The sequence below is a fragment of the Acanthochromis polyacanthus genome, chromosome 1 (assembly GCF_021347895.1).
Source record: "Acanthochromis polyacanthus isolate Apoly-LR-REF ecotype Palm Island chromosome 1, KAUST_Apoly_ChrSc, whole genome shotgun sequence".
Classification (NCBI taxonomy): Eukaryota; Metazoa; Chordata; class Actinopteri; family Pomacentridae; genus Acanthochromis; species Acanthochromis polyacanthus.
This window is the reverse complement of record NC_067113.1, coordinates 9,575,948-9,591,956: the sequence shown is the minus strand read 5'-3', so window position 1 is coordinate 9,591,956 and position 16,009 is coordinate 9,575,948. Positions and strand designations below refer to the sequence as shown.

Sequence of the window (16,009 nt, the reverse complement as noted above, 5' to 3'; positions counted from 1 at the left end):
GACGGCAGCGAGCAGCGCCTTGAATCCCAGCCACCCTTTTAAACCCAAACTCCAAGAACAACATCTGTCAACCGCTGCTTTCCATACATTAATCACCAGAATGTTCAGCGTTATTTCTCTTCCAGAATGAAACCCCTTTCACTGAGGTGGCCTCTCGATTCACGGACAGGCGCATCGTTTTAGCTGCCGGCCAATGACTTGTCACCGATATAAAATGTGTAACTTTAATAGTTGGATCAGTTCTGCCCTGCTCTAGTTCCAGTGTCTGCTTTACGTCTGAATCAAGTCATATCTAATATATTGGATTTATTCTTTGCCACCGTGGTGCTGAGCGGGGACTGAGACTGCAGCGTCTGTGTGCAAACAAGAAGCATATTGTCTGCTGAAAGGTCGTGTGTGTGTCCTCTGGGATTTCTATGCATTGTCAGGAAAGGCTGACCGTCTGCATGCGTGCATGTAGGATGATGTTCTTGACCTCATTCAGGTCCTGCTGGAGATCAGAGGATTATATGTGTCTGAGAGATTTAGTGGTTGTGCCAGGTAAAGTTTATGTGTCAGTGCTCAAACAGGCATCTGCTTAAAGTCTGACACTGATTGTGTGAGCAGAAGAAGAGCCTCAGTGTACAGGATAATAATTAGATGATTTACATTTCTTTGCATTGTGTTTTTTTTCCTCGTTTCTTCAAGCCAAGACAGCAGTAGGAGGAGGACGGAACTTGGACTGCATATTTCTAACATTGTCAAAACAATGTATCCGTTACAATGAGTAGTGATAAATCTCAGCCCCTTCTGGCAGCTTCCTTCTCTCTTTTTCCTCTCTGTCCCTTTCGCTTTCTCACTCCATCCTTCTTCTCTCATCCTCTGCATGTCCTTGTCTCCTCGTCCTCTACTTACAAGTCCTCATTTGTTTGAGATCATTTATGAGGCCTATCAAGAATCTTAGTGAGTGGGAAGGTCATTTACAACCCAGCCCACTCTGTGCTCACTGGATGTGACATCCTTCGATGTGCACATGTCCAGTCTGCCACTCAAACCCTCTGCTTCTCTCCAGAGAGGTTAGTGGCTCACTGCTTTAATTAGTTCAGCTAATGAGCCTGCTGTCAGCGGGAGTCTGGGAAGACCTGGAGTGTGAAATGTTGAAGGTACCTCATAGAGAAACGACTTTTGTTTGGTGCGTTTTGGTGGTTTTTATTTTTTTTAAACCGAGTGCATGATTCAAATGAAATGAATGAATAAATGATGTGTTGGCGTGTCCAGGCAGAATAAGATACCGGTTGCATCATAAGGAATTTGACCTATCCTCTGCAGCATCTTATTCCACCCACTGGTTGAAATCTGTCCGTTGTGTGTCCATCGCAATGCCAAATCCTTGGAGTGCAGAATTAGAAATCAGCTAGAAAAGCTACTGATTTGTTGTTTTAGAGTACACTTTTGGGACACAGTTCCTGGTTGACACCTCTGAAATGTCAAGACTCACTGCTTTTGAACTGTGAAGTTAGTTCTTCTGGATTGGGATTGTTGGTTGGGCAGAAGAAGTGAATATGAGATGTCCGCCTGAACACTGAAAATGTAAATGGTCAACACTTACACTACCCTTCAGAAGTTTAGGGTCACTTAGAAATGTCCTTATTTTTGAAAGAAAAGCAGCTTCTTTCAATGAAGATAACATGAAATGAATGATAAATCCAGTGCAGACATTGTTAATGTGCTAAATGACTATTGTAGCTGGAAACAGCTGATTTTTAATGGAATATCTCCATAGGGGTACAGAGGAACATTTCCAGCAACCATCACTCCTGTGTTCTAATGCTACATTGTGTTAGCTAATGGTGCTGAAAGGCTCATTGATGATTAGAAAACCCTTGTGCAGTTATGTTAGCACATGGATAAAAGTGTTGAGTTTTCTTGGAAACATGAAATAGCCTGGGTGACCTTAAACTTTTGAACAGTAGTGTATATAGCACCTTTTTAACCATAGGTAGAAAATAGGAAAACACTGTACAATGTGTTTCTCATTTAAAATTCTCCCTCACACACTAATGAGAGCAGAGCAGCCAGATATTGTGATGAGCTTTTTGTTACAGCCACACTTGCTCTGTTGGTATTTCCAAACTTTTTCCAGACGGAAATATATCAATTATCAACAACAGGATTGATTTAACAGACAACCATGATCTTCAGATTATTAGGTGTAATGATTAATGGCAAAATAATAATTTTCTTTTGCTTGGGTTTTTAACCTTTAACTCGTATTTTGATGCTTTAAATTGTACATTCTGCCACTTCTCCCTCCCTCTGTTTATCCTAAATCCATACCTGTATTTTCATTCTGTCCTCCATCAGGTTCGTTACACGTTTCATCGAGCTGGACGGCCTCACATGCCTCCTCAACTTCCTACGCAGCATGGACTATGAGACGTCAGAGAGCCGCGTCCACACCTCCGTCATCGGCTGCATCAAGGCCCTGATGAACAACTCGCAGGGCCGCGCACACGTCCTGGCCCACCCACAGAGCATCAACACCATCTCACAGAGCCTGCGGACGGAGAACATCAAGACCAAAGTGGCGGTGCTGGAGATCCTTGGGGCTGTGTGCTTGGTGCCCGATGGACACAAGAAGGTGCTGCAGGCCATGGTGCACTATCAGAAGTACGCTGCTGAGAGGACCCGCTTCCAGGTACAGAGCTGAAGTGATCTTTCTAAACGTGTTTGGGGTTAAAGCAGTTGTCACATTCCTTGAATTGTGGGTCATGTCTCGTGGTGCGTACATATTTAAGGAGCCTTTGCTGGAGACATGGGGCAGACAGAGATTATGGGTAAGGGCAGACAAACTATTTTGGGGTAATGCTAAAATAAATCAGGCTGTGGTCATTTTGATAAGTAGGAGACTTTGTGCTGCAGGGCCTCAGGCGTTTAGCCTCAGGTCAAGTCAACACACTGACCGTATTAAAGGCAGGTGAGGACATGGAGAGTTATGGAGGTCACACTTTGTGTAGTGCTTTAGTGACAAGCAGGACTGAGTCAACAAGCCACATCTCTCACATCCCTCTGAGTATGTGGTAAATCACGCCACCTCAAGCGAAGCTAACACCACAAGAGCTGAATGATTCAGAACTTATGAGGCCTTTTAGTGCTGGCTTGAGTTATGATTAAGCTGCTAAAGTATGACAAGGGTCAGTGGAAGAGGCAACAAAGGGTGTGAGAGCTGAGAACAGTCACCCAGCGCTGATATTTCAGCGCCGGAGTGTATTTTAGATCAAACATACCTGCAGACCAACTCCTCCATCTGTTTTTACCATCCAGACGCTGCTGAATGAGCTGGACAAAAGTACAGGACGCTACAGAGATGAGGTCAACTTAAAGACTGCCATCATGTCCTTCATAAACGCTGTGCTCAACGCTGGAGCTGGAGAGGTCTGCATGCACACACTCTCAATAAACACAGACAACATTAGAAACGATTCACATTGTTTGGCAAAGAAGTAATGGAAATCTATTTTTTCAACACTGATAATGGGGAAATGTGTCATTGTTGTACTGCATGTTTTACCAATCAGGTTTAAGTAAAATACCTCACCTAAATCTGTTTTTAGACTCACCTTTAAAAGCTTCTGTACCTGTAGCTTGTAGTTGAGAGTTGCTGTTTTATTTTCAGGACAACCTTGAGTTCCGCCTCCACCTAAGGTTTGAGTTCTTGATGTTGGGCATCCAGCCGGTCATCGACAAGCTCAGAGAGCATGAAAACGCCACTCTGGATAGGTGAGCAATCATTTTTATGTCAATTCTTGATACCCTGCGTGCAAATTTTCCTCCAAACAGTTCCCTCATCACTGTTTTGCAGATGCTCTGCTGCAGGTTTTGCTTAACTCTGCCCAAAAAGATGATGATTAGTTTAAAGGAATGGAATCAAGCCACATCGTTTAATTCCCCTGTATAGCTGAATGATAATGAGGTGCAGCCAGGCCACTGAGTATTGGCTGTCTATACAGTCAGACTGTCTGGCTATGCAGGACTACAAAAGTACTAAAGCAGCAGCTCTTCCCTTTCACTCAGACTGGGTTTAGAAGTCTTATCAAAGTGACAAAAGGGTGGAAATAAGCAAAACTATCACAAAAAATATACTGATATATAATATTATATGTGTGTATGAATGCTAAAAAGACATTTACAAATAGAAAAGACGTGCTTACACACCCTAGTATTGCTTGTAATTGGGGCCAGAGAGGGTCAGACTCCCTGTTAGGCAGTTAATGGAGTTCTCTTTACTCCAATCACAGATCCAAAACATAATGAAAACTTATTGTATTCAACCACGTTTCACATCCAAAGTCTGCACATCATCAACATGGAATTAGTTAGGTGATAAAAAAAAGATCAAGTTCAGCTTTTTGAGCTGTCAAACAGAACAAATGAATCTGCTGATAATTCTTAAACATCAGACTGTTATTTCTTTGTGTCCAGGCATTTGGACTTCTTTGAGATGGTGCGGAATGAGGATGACTCAGAGCTGGCAAAAAGGTTTGATATGGTGAGTGATCTACTGTTACTCAGCGTTTTATGTTGTCGGGTTAATCTAAGAGACTGCCCTGCTTAGACTACGTGACTCCGCTCATCAGAGGTTCAGATTGTATAGTAGCAGCCAGAGTGATTCTCTTTCTTCTTTTTAACAGTCCCATGTAGATACAAAGAGTGCTGGTGCCATGTTTGAGCTGATCAAGAAGAAACTGAGCCACACGGATTCCTACCCACACCTCCTCTCCATCCTCCAACACTGCCTGCAAATGCCCTGTGAGTGGACACGATGCATGAGTTCACTGCTATATATACATTATATTATGCAGGTTTTCAGTTTTTATGTGCTGGACCTGAGGGGAAAGGATTAAACATAGCAGCTATGTTCTTAATATCATTGCTCAACTTTTGATGTTGAACTCGTTTGTTGGGACTTACTGACTCCATGTGCGTAGATAAACGTGGTGGTGGCAGCCTGCAGCACTGGCAGCTCTTAGACAGGATTCTGCAGCAGATAGTCCTGCAGGATGACAAGGGAGAGGACCCCGACATCGCTCCTCTGGACAACTTCAGTGTTAAGAACATCATTCGCATGTAAGTGAAATCTCTCTTCTCTCAACCAAAGCAGTGCTCAAGTTCTGCAAGGTTCTTATTGCTAGAACAGTTGTCACACTGTTCATTTCTTAATCTGATGCATTCACATGAGGGTGTCTAAAGGCTTTATCAGAATCTGTGTTTCTTCATCTTTGGAAGCTTCTGTCCTGTAAGTGATAACCCAGATGACCACCAGACTGCCAGGCATTACAACAGAGATGTACTCTAAATGCACTGTACTTCCTGCATGCATTCATAAAAGCTTCTCCTTGTCCTCCAATGGTATAAACACACTCTAATTTCTGGGAAAATCTTGTGGTTAATGCATCCAATCAGCATCACTTCCAACTGCGATCAAAGCCTGATATCAGCATCATGTGCTTTTATGTTGGAATGATGGAGGCATTGCTTGAAGGCAGACGAGCACCAAAATATTGTGAGTTATGCATCAGAGCTTTAACACTGGGAAGTGTGCACAGTAAACCAGTGTTCATGGGTTTAATAAGACCAGTTTCAATGCACCTGGTCTGGCTGTTTTTTATGTTTTCGTGTTAGTGAAAAGTGCTGCGGCAAACGTGCTGCGCTGGAAGGTGAGGTGATGTGAGGGTGGCAGCAGGGGGTCGAGGGCTGAATGGGAGGAAGCCTCGCTGCGAGCGTGAATTGACATGAAAGCGGAAGCCAGAGATCAAAAGGAAATCGCTCTAATCGCATTAAGAGGGCTGCTCGGCCAAGTCAGGCATGTTTTGGTGCGGTGAAGCAGGAACTTGGCTTCATGTAGGAGACAACAGGGAGAAGAAATCATTTTATTAAAGAAAACCAACCATGACTTGGAAGAGAACGTTATGTCGTCATGGCTACAGGCTGCACTGTCGCTCAGAGACGTTCTTCAAAATGATCGCTGACGTTTCCTGGTTTCCGTGGTTTGGGTTTCACTGATTTTTGAAACTAATCTGAACTTGTGTTCAGCAGCCAAAGTCTGCGGTATGTGCAGAGTGGAGGTAGTGTTAAGAGACGGCATTCCAGGCTCTGTCCATGCAGTACGTTTGGTGTTTCTCCCAACATTTCACTTTCTGATGTGCTGTCATTCTTCTCTTTCACCATCTTGCTTCTCCTTTTTTTGTTATCTTTAAACCAAGCCTGTGATCAGTGATGAATGCGTTTAGTGTCAGTGGTGAAAGCACCATAAAACATGCAGCATGGTCAACCTTGGCCTCTACTAGCTCCTGCTTTGTTCACTAATTCAGCCACCATTGTTTGTGCAATCAGCACACTTTAAATGGAATTTTTTCCAGTAGCATACAGAACGTGCATCTGAGCACGCCGTTCATTACTGTCCACTGCAGATCCATCACACGGTCAAGCCACCTCTTACCTTACAATTCTGCCAAAGTCTTATTGTGTTTCCATAAACTCTCTGAGAGTAAATTTGCCTGGAAAAAGAGTGCATAAACTAAGATTTCCTCATTGGCTGCATGCCGGAGGCCCCAACAGTTAACTGGCGAAACGTATGGCTCGTGCCATGAGTCCTCAGAGAGGGAGGGGCACGTTAAAACAACTGTTAAAACAACTGGGAGACAAAGTCATTCATCATCTGTGGTCACCATGACGACGGCTCTGACTACTCACACATGTGCCTGGCCCAAAATTAACACTCTTGTACAAATCACATTTTTCCACAGCTATGAAGAGGTATTTATTTGACTGGTCCACAAAAAAGTACTTGTGCCTTTTTGTTTTATGAGTCGGATCAGTGGAACTCTGCCTGAGCTGTAATTAAAGCGTCTTTGACTTTGTAATCAGGTTCAGACAGTTCTGTTCTCAAGCACTTTACAGAGCAAAAACTGATTAATGACCCATTTTCTCTTAAAGTCTCTTGTAGATTTCCTTCTGTGAATTGATGATAAGCATTTGTGTGTGAATCATTATCAGTCCTTATTGTCAGTCATACCTCAGCACATTCTTCCTGCAGGAGTTCTTTCTCTCATGCTTATCGTGTTGTTTGTTACTATTGTGTTAGTAGTGACACTGAATCATGTCTACTCTCTCAACTCTAGTCACGGCTACCGTCGATGCTCAAGGTTTCACTTTACGATCTTTCTTAATCTAAGTTAATTTTCTGTACACCCCATCCATAATCTTTTCATTTACATTCATGCCTCCTACCTTTGTGTCTTTACTTACACCTATGTATAGTTGATTATTAATCAACAACACTCTTTTCTCACATTACATGCACTTACTTTTGTCTTGGAACATCAGTTTAATACCAAGCCTCAAGCTGAACCAAGTACCAGCATTTACAACTCATAATCTATAACTTTTTCAGCCCAGCTGGATTTATTTAAGCACTAACTATGGAGCTTACAAGAGCAAACTGCACCAACCCAGTTAATGCTGCTATGAATATGAATCCCTCCCAGAAGAAGGAACTCAGAGATTAGTGTATCTGATCACTGGGTTTCCAATCCAGCGAATTAATTTCCCCCAAATATCCTGGCTTGATTTAATAACCGTTAATATGTAAGTGTTCATTGCACGGCTGTACTCAGTCTGTCTGCTTTATTATGCTCATTTTTGTCTGCCTGCTTCAAAGGTTGGTCAATGAGAATGAGGTGAAACAGTGGCGAGACCAGGCAGAGAAGTTCAGGAAAGGTAAGGCTGCTTGACACACTGCACTGAAAAACATCAATAAAGTCCATCACCTTTTTATGCTTCCATCAATCTGTTTTTAATAGTTTTGTGTATTAATCAGTACAGTATCTGTTGCTCTGGATGCACCGTTGCCTGTATGCAGTTTATTATCAGAATCTACTGTACATCATAGAAACATCTCTGCCTTCTTACGATTCGCTTTCAGATCATGGAGAGCTGCTAGCTAAGCTGGAGAGGAAAGAGCGCGAGTGTGACACCAAGACCCATGAGAAGGAGGAGATGATGAAGACTTTGAACAAGATGAAGGACAAACTACAACGAGAGGGTGTGGAGCTGCGTTCAGCCAGGGAACAAGTGCTGGACCTGTCGTCACGCATCAATGACGTGATAGCTGTGAGCAGTGCTGCTTCTTCTACTGACTTACTATGTGACATGCAACACGCTGTATGAGTCATGATAATCTACACTGTAATCACACTACCATTCAAAAGTTTGGGGTCACTAAGAAATGTCCTTATCTTTGAAAGAAGAACATTTTTTTCAATGAAGATAACATTAAATGAATGATAAATCCAGTGTAGACATTGTTAATGTGGTAAATGACTATTGTAGCTGGAAACGGCTGATTTTTAATGGAATATCTCCATAGGGGTACAGAGGAACATTTCCAGCAACCATCACTCCTGTGTTCTAATGCTACATTGTGTTAACTAATGGTGTTGAAAGGCTCATTGATGATTAGAAAACCCTTGTACAGTTATGTTAGCACATGGATAAAAGAGCGAGTTTTTATGGAAAACATGGAATTGCCTGGGTGACCTCAGTCTTTTGAATGGTAGTGTGTGTGTAGCTAATTGTTGGATGTCAGATGTTGTTGCTGAGTATAAATGGCTTTTTTTAAGTTTATGTGTCTAAGGTAGCCTAGCCGTGCTAGACAACCCACGGCAACGAATTTAATTCTCTGCCAGGGAGGGTCTAGTTACCCTCCATAAGGCTCAAGGCTGGATTCTCCTAAAACTGGCCGGACCAATCACCATGAAGTGTAGAGTCAGAAGGCGGGGGTAACTAAGTGACGACAGAGGCGTGACGATTCTGACAGAAACAACCAGCGCACAATGAACAGTTATCTTTTGACTCGGCTTTGGCCACAGCCCTTAAAGATTTGAAGCTAAAATTCAACTTGAAAGATAAACAAAGGACGGCACTGAAGTGTTGAGAAGAAAGACGTATTTGGACTTATGCCGACGGGATATGGCAAATCCTTAATATACTAGTTGGCTCCGCTGGTTGGGAAGCTAATGGGACTTAGCCACAATCTGGCGCTCTAGGAACTACGTCAGCCCATTCTTTGCACTGATTGGTTGTATACCTACCCAATTGCTGCAGAGTGATTTGAAAGACAACCTTTTAGCCCGCCTCCCTCCCTGTCGAGCGTTCCTCGACCCTTGTGTCTTAAGAGCTGGGTCTAGCGCGGCTAGGCTATGTCTAAGGCACAGTCACCAGGACTCAACCAATCATACACCCTAATGAACTTAGCTTACATTATCGTATACATTGGAACCAATTGTCTATCAATGGTGGGATGCGATTTATAAAATTAATCTGTTAATTACAGGCTTTGTAATTAATTAGTTGTAATTAAGCGCATTGTTGTCAAAAATCAATATTTGACACAATCAGCAAAGTTTTCAATACAAATAAATTTTGTTTGACAACTTCAGTCAGTGAATAGACATATAGGTGAACTTTACAAAAATGTGTTTCATTTCTATTTATCTGCATTTTCCATCTGCCTGTTACATTCACAGATTACTTCAAACTCAAAGTGCAATGATAGCGATTATATTCAACATTTTAAAACATTTTGTAAACTCAAACACTTTCAGTGTCTTGAAGAGTGGTCTATTTATTTATTTTATTTATTTTAACAGTCAATTTTTATGTCGTTCGCTTACACAGTTTTGAATTTAACAGCAAGCTTAAGAAACTTTGGACAGAAATTGTCTGCCAAACTGTCAGGAAAATAATACTCAGTTGTCTCTCAAGTCAAAGCCAAGTTTCGAGTCTGAGCAAGTGATTGACAAAGGCGAGAAACAGCGTAACTTTTATACAGGCACAAAAGCATGAGATTCATATCTTGGTATGTGTTATCTCTAGTTCGCTGCCAATTAGGCCTCTGTTCCTTTTTACAGCACTTCATGGAAAATTACTGAGCACAGCTTCATATGAGTTACACACTACAGTTACATAGTATTACAATGAAGAAGAACATTTAATCATAAAATACAATCATTTTCACAACACAAACTAATGTGATGTCATATGATAACGTATTATCCGTTTGCCCTCCAACAGGGTGGCAGCGTGTCTTTCCCGCCTCCCCCTCCTCCCCCGGTGGCCCTGTGGCTCCTCCTCCTCCACCTATGATGGGTGGCTTCCCTCCCCCTCCGCCTCCTCTACCGTTCAGCTGCCCTCCTCCTCCGCCTCCTCCTCCTCCTCCCGGAGCACCGCCTCCTCCGCCTGGAGCTCCTCCCATTTTCGGAGCCCCACCTCCTCCTATCCCGTCGTCGTTCAACTCAATGAGCACCATGCGCTCCAAGTCCATCCCCCAGCCGTCTCACCCGCTCAAGTCCTTCAACTGGGCTAAAATAGGAGAGGTGAGCAAACACTGAGGACTTTTCTACACTGTTCTTTTCATTAAAACTTTGTTTAATTACACACAAAAGTGTAATTTTGCAGCTAATTACACTCATGATTATCCAAAATTCTCTTTTTTTTTTTACCATAAATCTACACTTAAGCCCAAAATAATTCATGCCCCTATCAAATACAAGACATTTCTAAAGTTTTCCAATTCCACATCAGTATTTCAGCTCAAATTTGATATAAACACAAGAAGGTCTAAAGCCATCACCAGTCTATTGAAGATAAAAAGTGTAAAGAAACATCTTTTAGAGGACGCAATTATCCTTTTCAACAAGCGATTTTTCATAAATACTTTTAACATCATCATTACACTAAATAACTGGCTGCAGATTTCAGTGATTGTGCGTACAGGTTGTGCCACTCTGCACCATCTACACAACAAAATGGAAGAAACCAACCATTTCAATCCGCTGCTGAGGTGTTGTTGTCCTCTTACACTGTGGTTGGCAAAGCAGAGCAATAAAGCCATTATGTGGCTGGTGGAGGCTATCTATTAATCACCACACCCTCTGATCTACGCATATTCAGTCAGCTTTTACATGTGTTGCACCAACGTGAACCAAGATAACAACTGCACTTGGAGACACCCACACAGTTTGTATGTCCAAGACCCACTGCTTTGCACTTCATTGCACTTGTGTGGTTAAAATACGTCCCAGGGTCTTTTACTTGATTTTATTGAACTACAAATTTAAAACATCTGTTCGTTCCTGTCCTGAGTGAGGATATAAACAGAACACAGAACTCACAAGTGGTACCTTCAATGTTAATCAGCGGGTAAATGGTAATCCCTTATGTCTCTCTGCTCCATTTCAGAACATGATCAATGGCACCATCTGGAACGACATTGATGACCTGAGAGCATTCAAGATTCTTGACCTCAAGGACATAGAGAAGATGTTTTCAGCCTATCAGAGACAGCAGGTTTGGATTTGTTAGCGAGTGGGTGTTCTGGAAAACAGTTGTATGACTTACAACCGCGTGTGTGTGTGTGTGTGTGTGTGTGTGTGTGTGTGTGTGTGTGTGTGTGTGTGTGTGTGTGTGTGTGTGTGTGTGTGTGTGTGTGTGTGTGTGTGTGTGTGTGTGTGTGTGTGTGTGTGTGTGTGTGTGTGTGTGTGTGTGTGTGTGTGTGTGTGTGTGTGTTGGCGAGCGTGTGCTAAATGTAACTGTTCGGACTGGGTTGGAGTACGATTTTGGCCTTGATTCTTGAAGTGTGTGTATTAGTGAAAGTGTGTGTGATGGGCTGGGGGGTGGGATGTTTTAAGAGGACTCTGGAGAGTGCCAAGGGTCCGGCTCCAGGCTAACATGAGCAGCTGTTCACTGCTGAATGCCTTATTGTAGAGATGCCACAGAGCTCAAGCTTTGCACTGGTATCTGCAGAGCGTCTGTGTGAGAACTGAGAAGCTGACTGGGTCTTCATGGGCTCATGAGTCAGGGCGATGCGGTGGAAACAGTCAACACCACTGAAGTCACGAGGAGTCACAATACAGGAAACTTTTTACTTAAGCTAGTGTACCAACATAAAGGGACTATTCACAAAATCATGTTGAACCAGGAGCTAACTAATAGGATAAATGCCGTATGTGTGCCTTTGTGGCAATACCACAGAGTAGTGTGTAATTACTTCCCTCTGTGCTACAAACTATTTCACACCAGTTGTCATGTGATAATATTGTGTACAACTGCATAAACCGATCCATCACATCGCTTTAAATGGGTGTTAACAGAATGTTAACGTGCACTAATTAGTTTCTAGTAATCACAGTTTAAAGCCAAGTCTTTAAGGCTCACTGAGAGATCAATACATAGCCTCTTTCAAGGCATTACCATTGTTGAATTTGTTTATAATGTATTTTACAGGCTTGCTTAAAAGCTTTCTGACAGCTAATAGCACAACGTCTCTTTACAAGCTTGTATTAAAGAGTAATGGGTCATTTGAGGTTGGTGCTGACAGTGATTTAGTGTGGGTATTTATTTATACGGAGCAGGTTTTTATTGGCACAGGCCAGTGGTTAAATGCAGATCTCTATGGATATAGCCACATAAAAACCCAAGATCTTCCTGGCTTTGACAACTTACTTCCATTTGGCAAGAGTGAGATTCAATTCAACAATGTTTATCCATGGCATAATGTTTTTTTTTTTTTTTAAACTTGTCGTTGGTCCTTCTTTCAAAGTGGGCTTTTGTTTACATTTGCCCTCTGTAGCTTCAGGCTCCGCAGTCATTTTTCATGCTCTTGTTTTTCCATGTCAGGACAGATGTCGATGCAATCATAAGAATACATTATAGCAATCATGACCTCTTTAAGATTACAGAAACTAAAATAGAACAGGGCTTAAAAGCTTTTTTTGTTCACTTATGCCGCACAGCCTCCAATGCAGAATTCATGAGCCCCTGCTGACTTGGACAGTGGATGATTCTTGTTTTTCTCACAGAGGCCTTCCCAGCTTCAGCTTGTAGTGTGCATACAGTAGTTGTAGTTCTTTGCTCTAGCCACCACCTTTTTTCTGCTTGAAGTGCTAATCTTTGCATGTGTTTTCAATTTTTTTGTGTCTCTCTACACTCCGACTGCCTGGGCAGGACCTGCTAACTAACCAATCCTTCAAACAGGTGAGTTGAAGATCTTCCAGCTTTTTCAAGACATAGTACCTACTTCCATTGCTCTGTCACCTTCCCCTCTGCAGCGCAGCAACCAGCCAGGACAGCTACTTGTACAATGAGTGTGTTATTTTCTCTGAAGCTGGTGTTTTTCTATCAAGTCTTTGAATGTGTGAACCATGATCTGGCATACCTCAGTGTTAAAATCAAGGTTTTTATATGAACAATACAGCAGATTTGATTAGTTTCTTGATGGAGATCTTTAGCATCTTTCCATTCGTTGTTTTAGTTTCATGATCCACAGTTGGACTGTTTTGTTTTCATCTCACTGCCTTCATTAGCATTATTTCCAACTGAAGTAAGCAGCTTTCAACAGCAGAAAGGCTCAAATGAACCCACTGCATTCAACCAGCCAAAACCAAATCATAGACCCAAAGTTAGCAGTTAGCTAGTGAACACGTTTGAAAACTTTCCCTCCATGAAAATTAAACTACAAGAAATATTCTGCCCCTACATTCATCAAATGGTCAGAAAATCAACTTAAATCACTTGACTTAAAGCAAATTCTAATGTTTTTTCCATGTTCTAAAACATTATTTTCACCACTGTATGAAATGAGCAGGCAGATGGAAGCGAATGAAAGTGTCCTGTGTGGCTGTGGACTAGACACTTCCTGTTTCAGTGGAGGTTCTCAAAGCTCAAGTGGCAATGGCACATTAATCTTCTTCACTGCCGCCTTATTTTTCATTATCATTCCTGTTTTCATCTCAGTTGTTGTGTCGATTACTATAATTACCATCATCATCTTTCATTTCTTAAATTGTGATAAATCATCTTCATGACTCAAGCAGGAATACCCTGAATGTGAGTGCAGCCACTTTCAGTTCAAACACCTTACCACATTTCAATCACCATCACTTCATAACTGTTAGAAAAGATGAAGGGGCTGGTCTCCGGTTACACTGGGGTTAGTGTACATGCTATGCAAGCTGGCAAAATTGCCTTTGGCAGTTTGCAGGGAATGGGAGTTGTCCCCCTAACCCGGTGCCAACCTCAGCCTGCTGCCAGGCAGTATGGGTCAGCACGGGCATGGAAAAACGACACTTTCTTTACAAGCCGCATCTGTTTTACATATGTCATACCCAGCAACCTCAGAGAGAAAGTTTTCTGGCACGCAGGAAACCAGCTCGGACCATAAATAGAATGTGTCTAACATGCAGCTCCAGTCCCGTTTTCTCAGACATGCAGTCGTTCCCCTTGTGGATTTTAATACTACATTTGTGTGAAGCTTACGAAAATATGGGACTGGCTTGAATCAAGTTTTCAGCTGCGTTTCCTGTTCCTCTGAGAGGTTTATAGGTCTGCCTGCGTTGTGTTAGCTGTGGTGACTCACCAGAAAAGGTCTCCTCCCAGACCTGCTGCAGATTGTTTGACATTTCTCTTTCATTTTTTTCCACACTTTTTTGTTATATGTTTTTATAGACCGTCCCAAACTGAGTCAAGAGCTGCTAATGTTTAACGAGATATGCGTTATGGCTTCTGTCAGATGAAGCATGGCATTTAACATTCGCCAGCATTACCTGCAACTAAAGATCAGGGAACTTGATCTGATGTCTGTGCCTAATAGTGGCAGTGATTCGACGACTGCGACAGCTGGCTTTGGTTCTTGAGTAATTTTTATCTGCTCTAAATTAACACATTGTTAAATGCTCAGAAGAGGTCGTCAGACAGATGTTTGGAAGAGACATTTCATTCTGCACAATTTGCATTTTCTGAAAGCACAATGTTGCAAACTTAAATTGTCTTTCTGTCATGTCTGTCTGCAGAAAGAGACGGGCTCTATGGATGACATATACGTCAGCACGCGGAAGGTCAAAGAGCTGTCAGTCATCGACGGCAGACGTGCACAGAATTGTGTCATCCTGCTCTCAAAGTAAGAGGTCACAACCAGAATGATTACTGCCTACATCCTGTCATCAGTACACAACTAGTTCTTATCTGCTGAGATGAGCCCAGATTGCTGTGGAATAAGTGACACTGCAGCCTTCAGGTCAGAGGTCAGAGCTGTAACTCAGTGTGGAGCTGCTGAATGGGAGTGTTTCTTACATCTGCTACCAGAAATGTGTTTTGGAAACACGAAGGCATCTGTCAATGTCATTAAACTACCATCCAGGTTTTTTTTTTTATAAAGCACAAACTGATTCATATTACAGACAGAAAGCATTGTCCAGGTGAGGATGCATCTCAGGAAATAAAGTTCAAATTTCAGCAGGATATTTTCTCTGTTGTTATCTCGAGATTAAATTGGGACAGATGTAATTGACCCCCCTCCTTCGAAGCTGCGAGTCCCGCTTCATCTGACCCAGAATCAATTGTCATCATTTAACATCCACTCAACAATATGGTTATCATTTGTATGTCTCCTAACAAGCAATGGTCCAATGCCCTTAAGATCATTAGAATCCTAACTAATCCCCTCTACAGATCAATAAATGGCCTTCCTGGACCTTTGTGTGTCTGACAAAACAGCAGCATTGTCCCTGAACTCAATTTCATGTCAATAGCGAATGACCCTGGGGTACAAACTGACCCAGATGGGGTCAGGATTTGGTCAATAAGGCTGTGATGCACAGACTAACAATGCTGGTATTGATCACAACCCAACACACACAGCAGTGATCAGATGTACTGCAGACAGCTGGCAGCGCTCCCGGGGGTTTCACTGCTTCAGAATGCTGTTCAGAGCGTTAGCAGCAGTCCACTCGTAGTTCTGTTTTTATTCTGAGTTTGTTGTGAATGTAATTACAAACAAAAAATCTTCTTCTTTTTAAGGTTAAAAATGAGCAATGAAGAAATCAAGAGGGCAATCCTTGAGATGGACGAGAGAGAAGAGCTAGCCAAAGATATGTTGGAGCAGGTATGGTTCAGTGTTGATGGATGACCCTGT

General features: G+C 42.3%; 1 protein-coding gene across 1 annotated transcript in view; it reads left to right on the top strand.

The window, feature by feature from the left end:
- The window catches only part of LOC110951688 (disheveled-associated activator of morphogenesis 2), a 115,189-nt gene that overhangs the window by 81,928 nt on the left and 17,252 nt on the right, over window positions 1–16,009 (top strand). Inside the window, 14 exon segments of the mRNA XM_051945971.1 lie at window positions 2,344–2,677; window positions 3,304–3,414; window positions 3,656–3,759; window positions 4,462–4,528; window positions 4,671–4,788; window positions 4,968–5,106; window positions 7,700–7,758; window positions 7,964–8,151; window positions 10,114–10,150; window positions 10,153–10,415; window positions 11,281–11,388; window positions 13,045–13,074; window positions 14,889–14,995; window positions 15,895–15,979. Coding sequence (XP_051801931.1) covers window positions 2,344–2,677; window positions 3,304–3,414; window positions 3,656–3,759; window positions 4,462–4,528; window positions 4,671–4,788; window positions 4,968–5,106; window positions 7,700–7,758; window positions 7,964–8,151; window positions 10,114–10,150; window positions 10,153–10,415; window positions 11,281–11,388; window positions 13,045–13,074; window positions 14,889–14,995; window positions 15,895–15,979 — 1,750 coding nt within the window.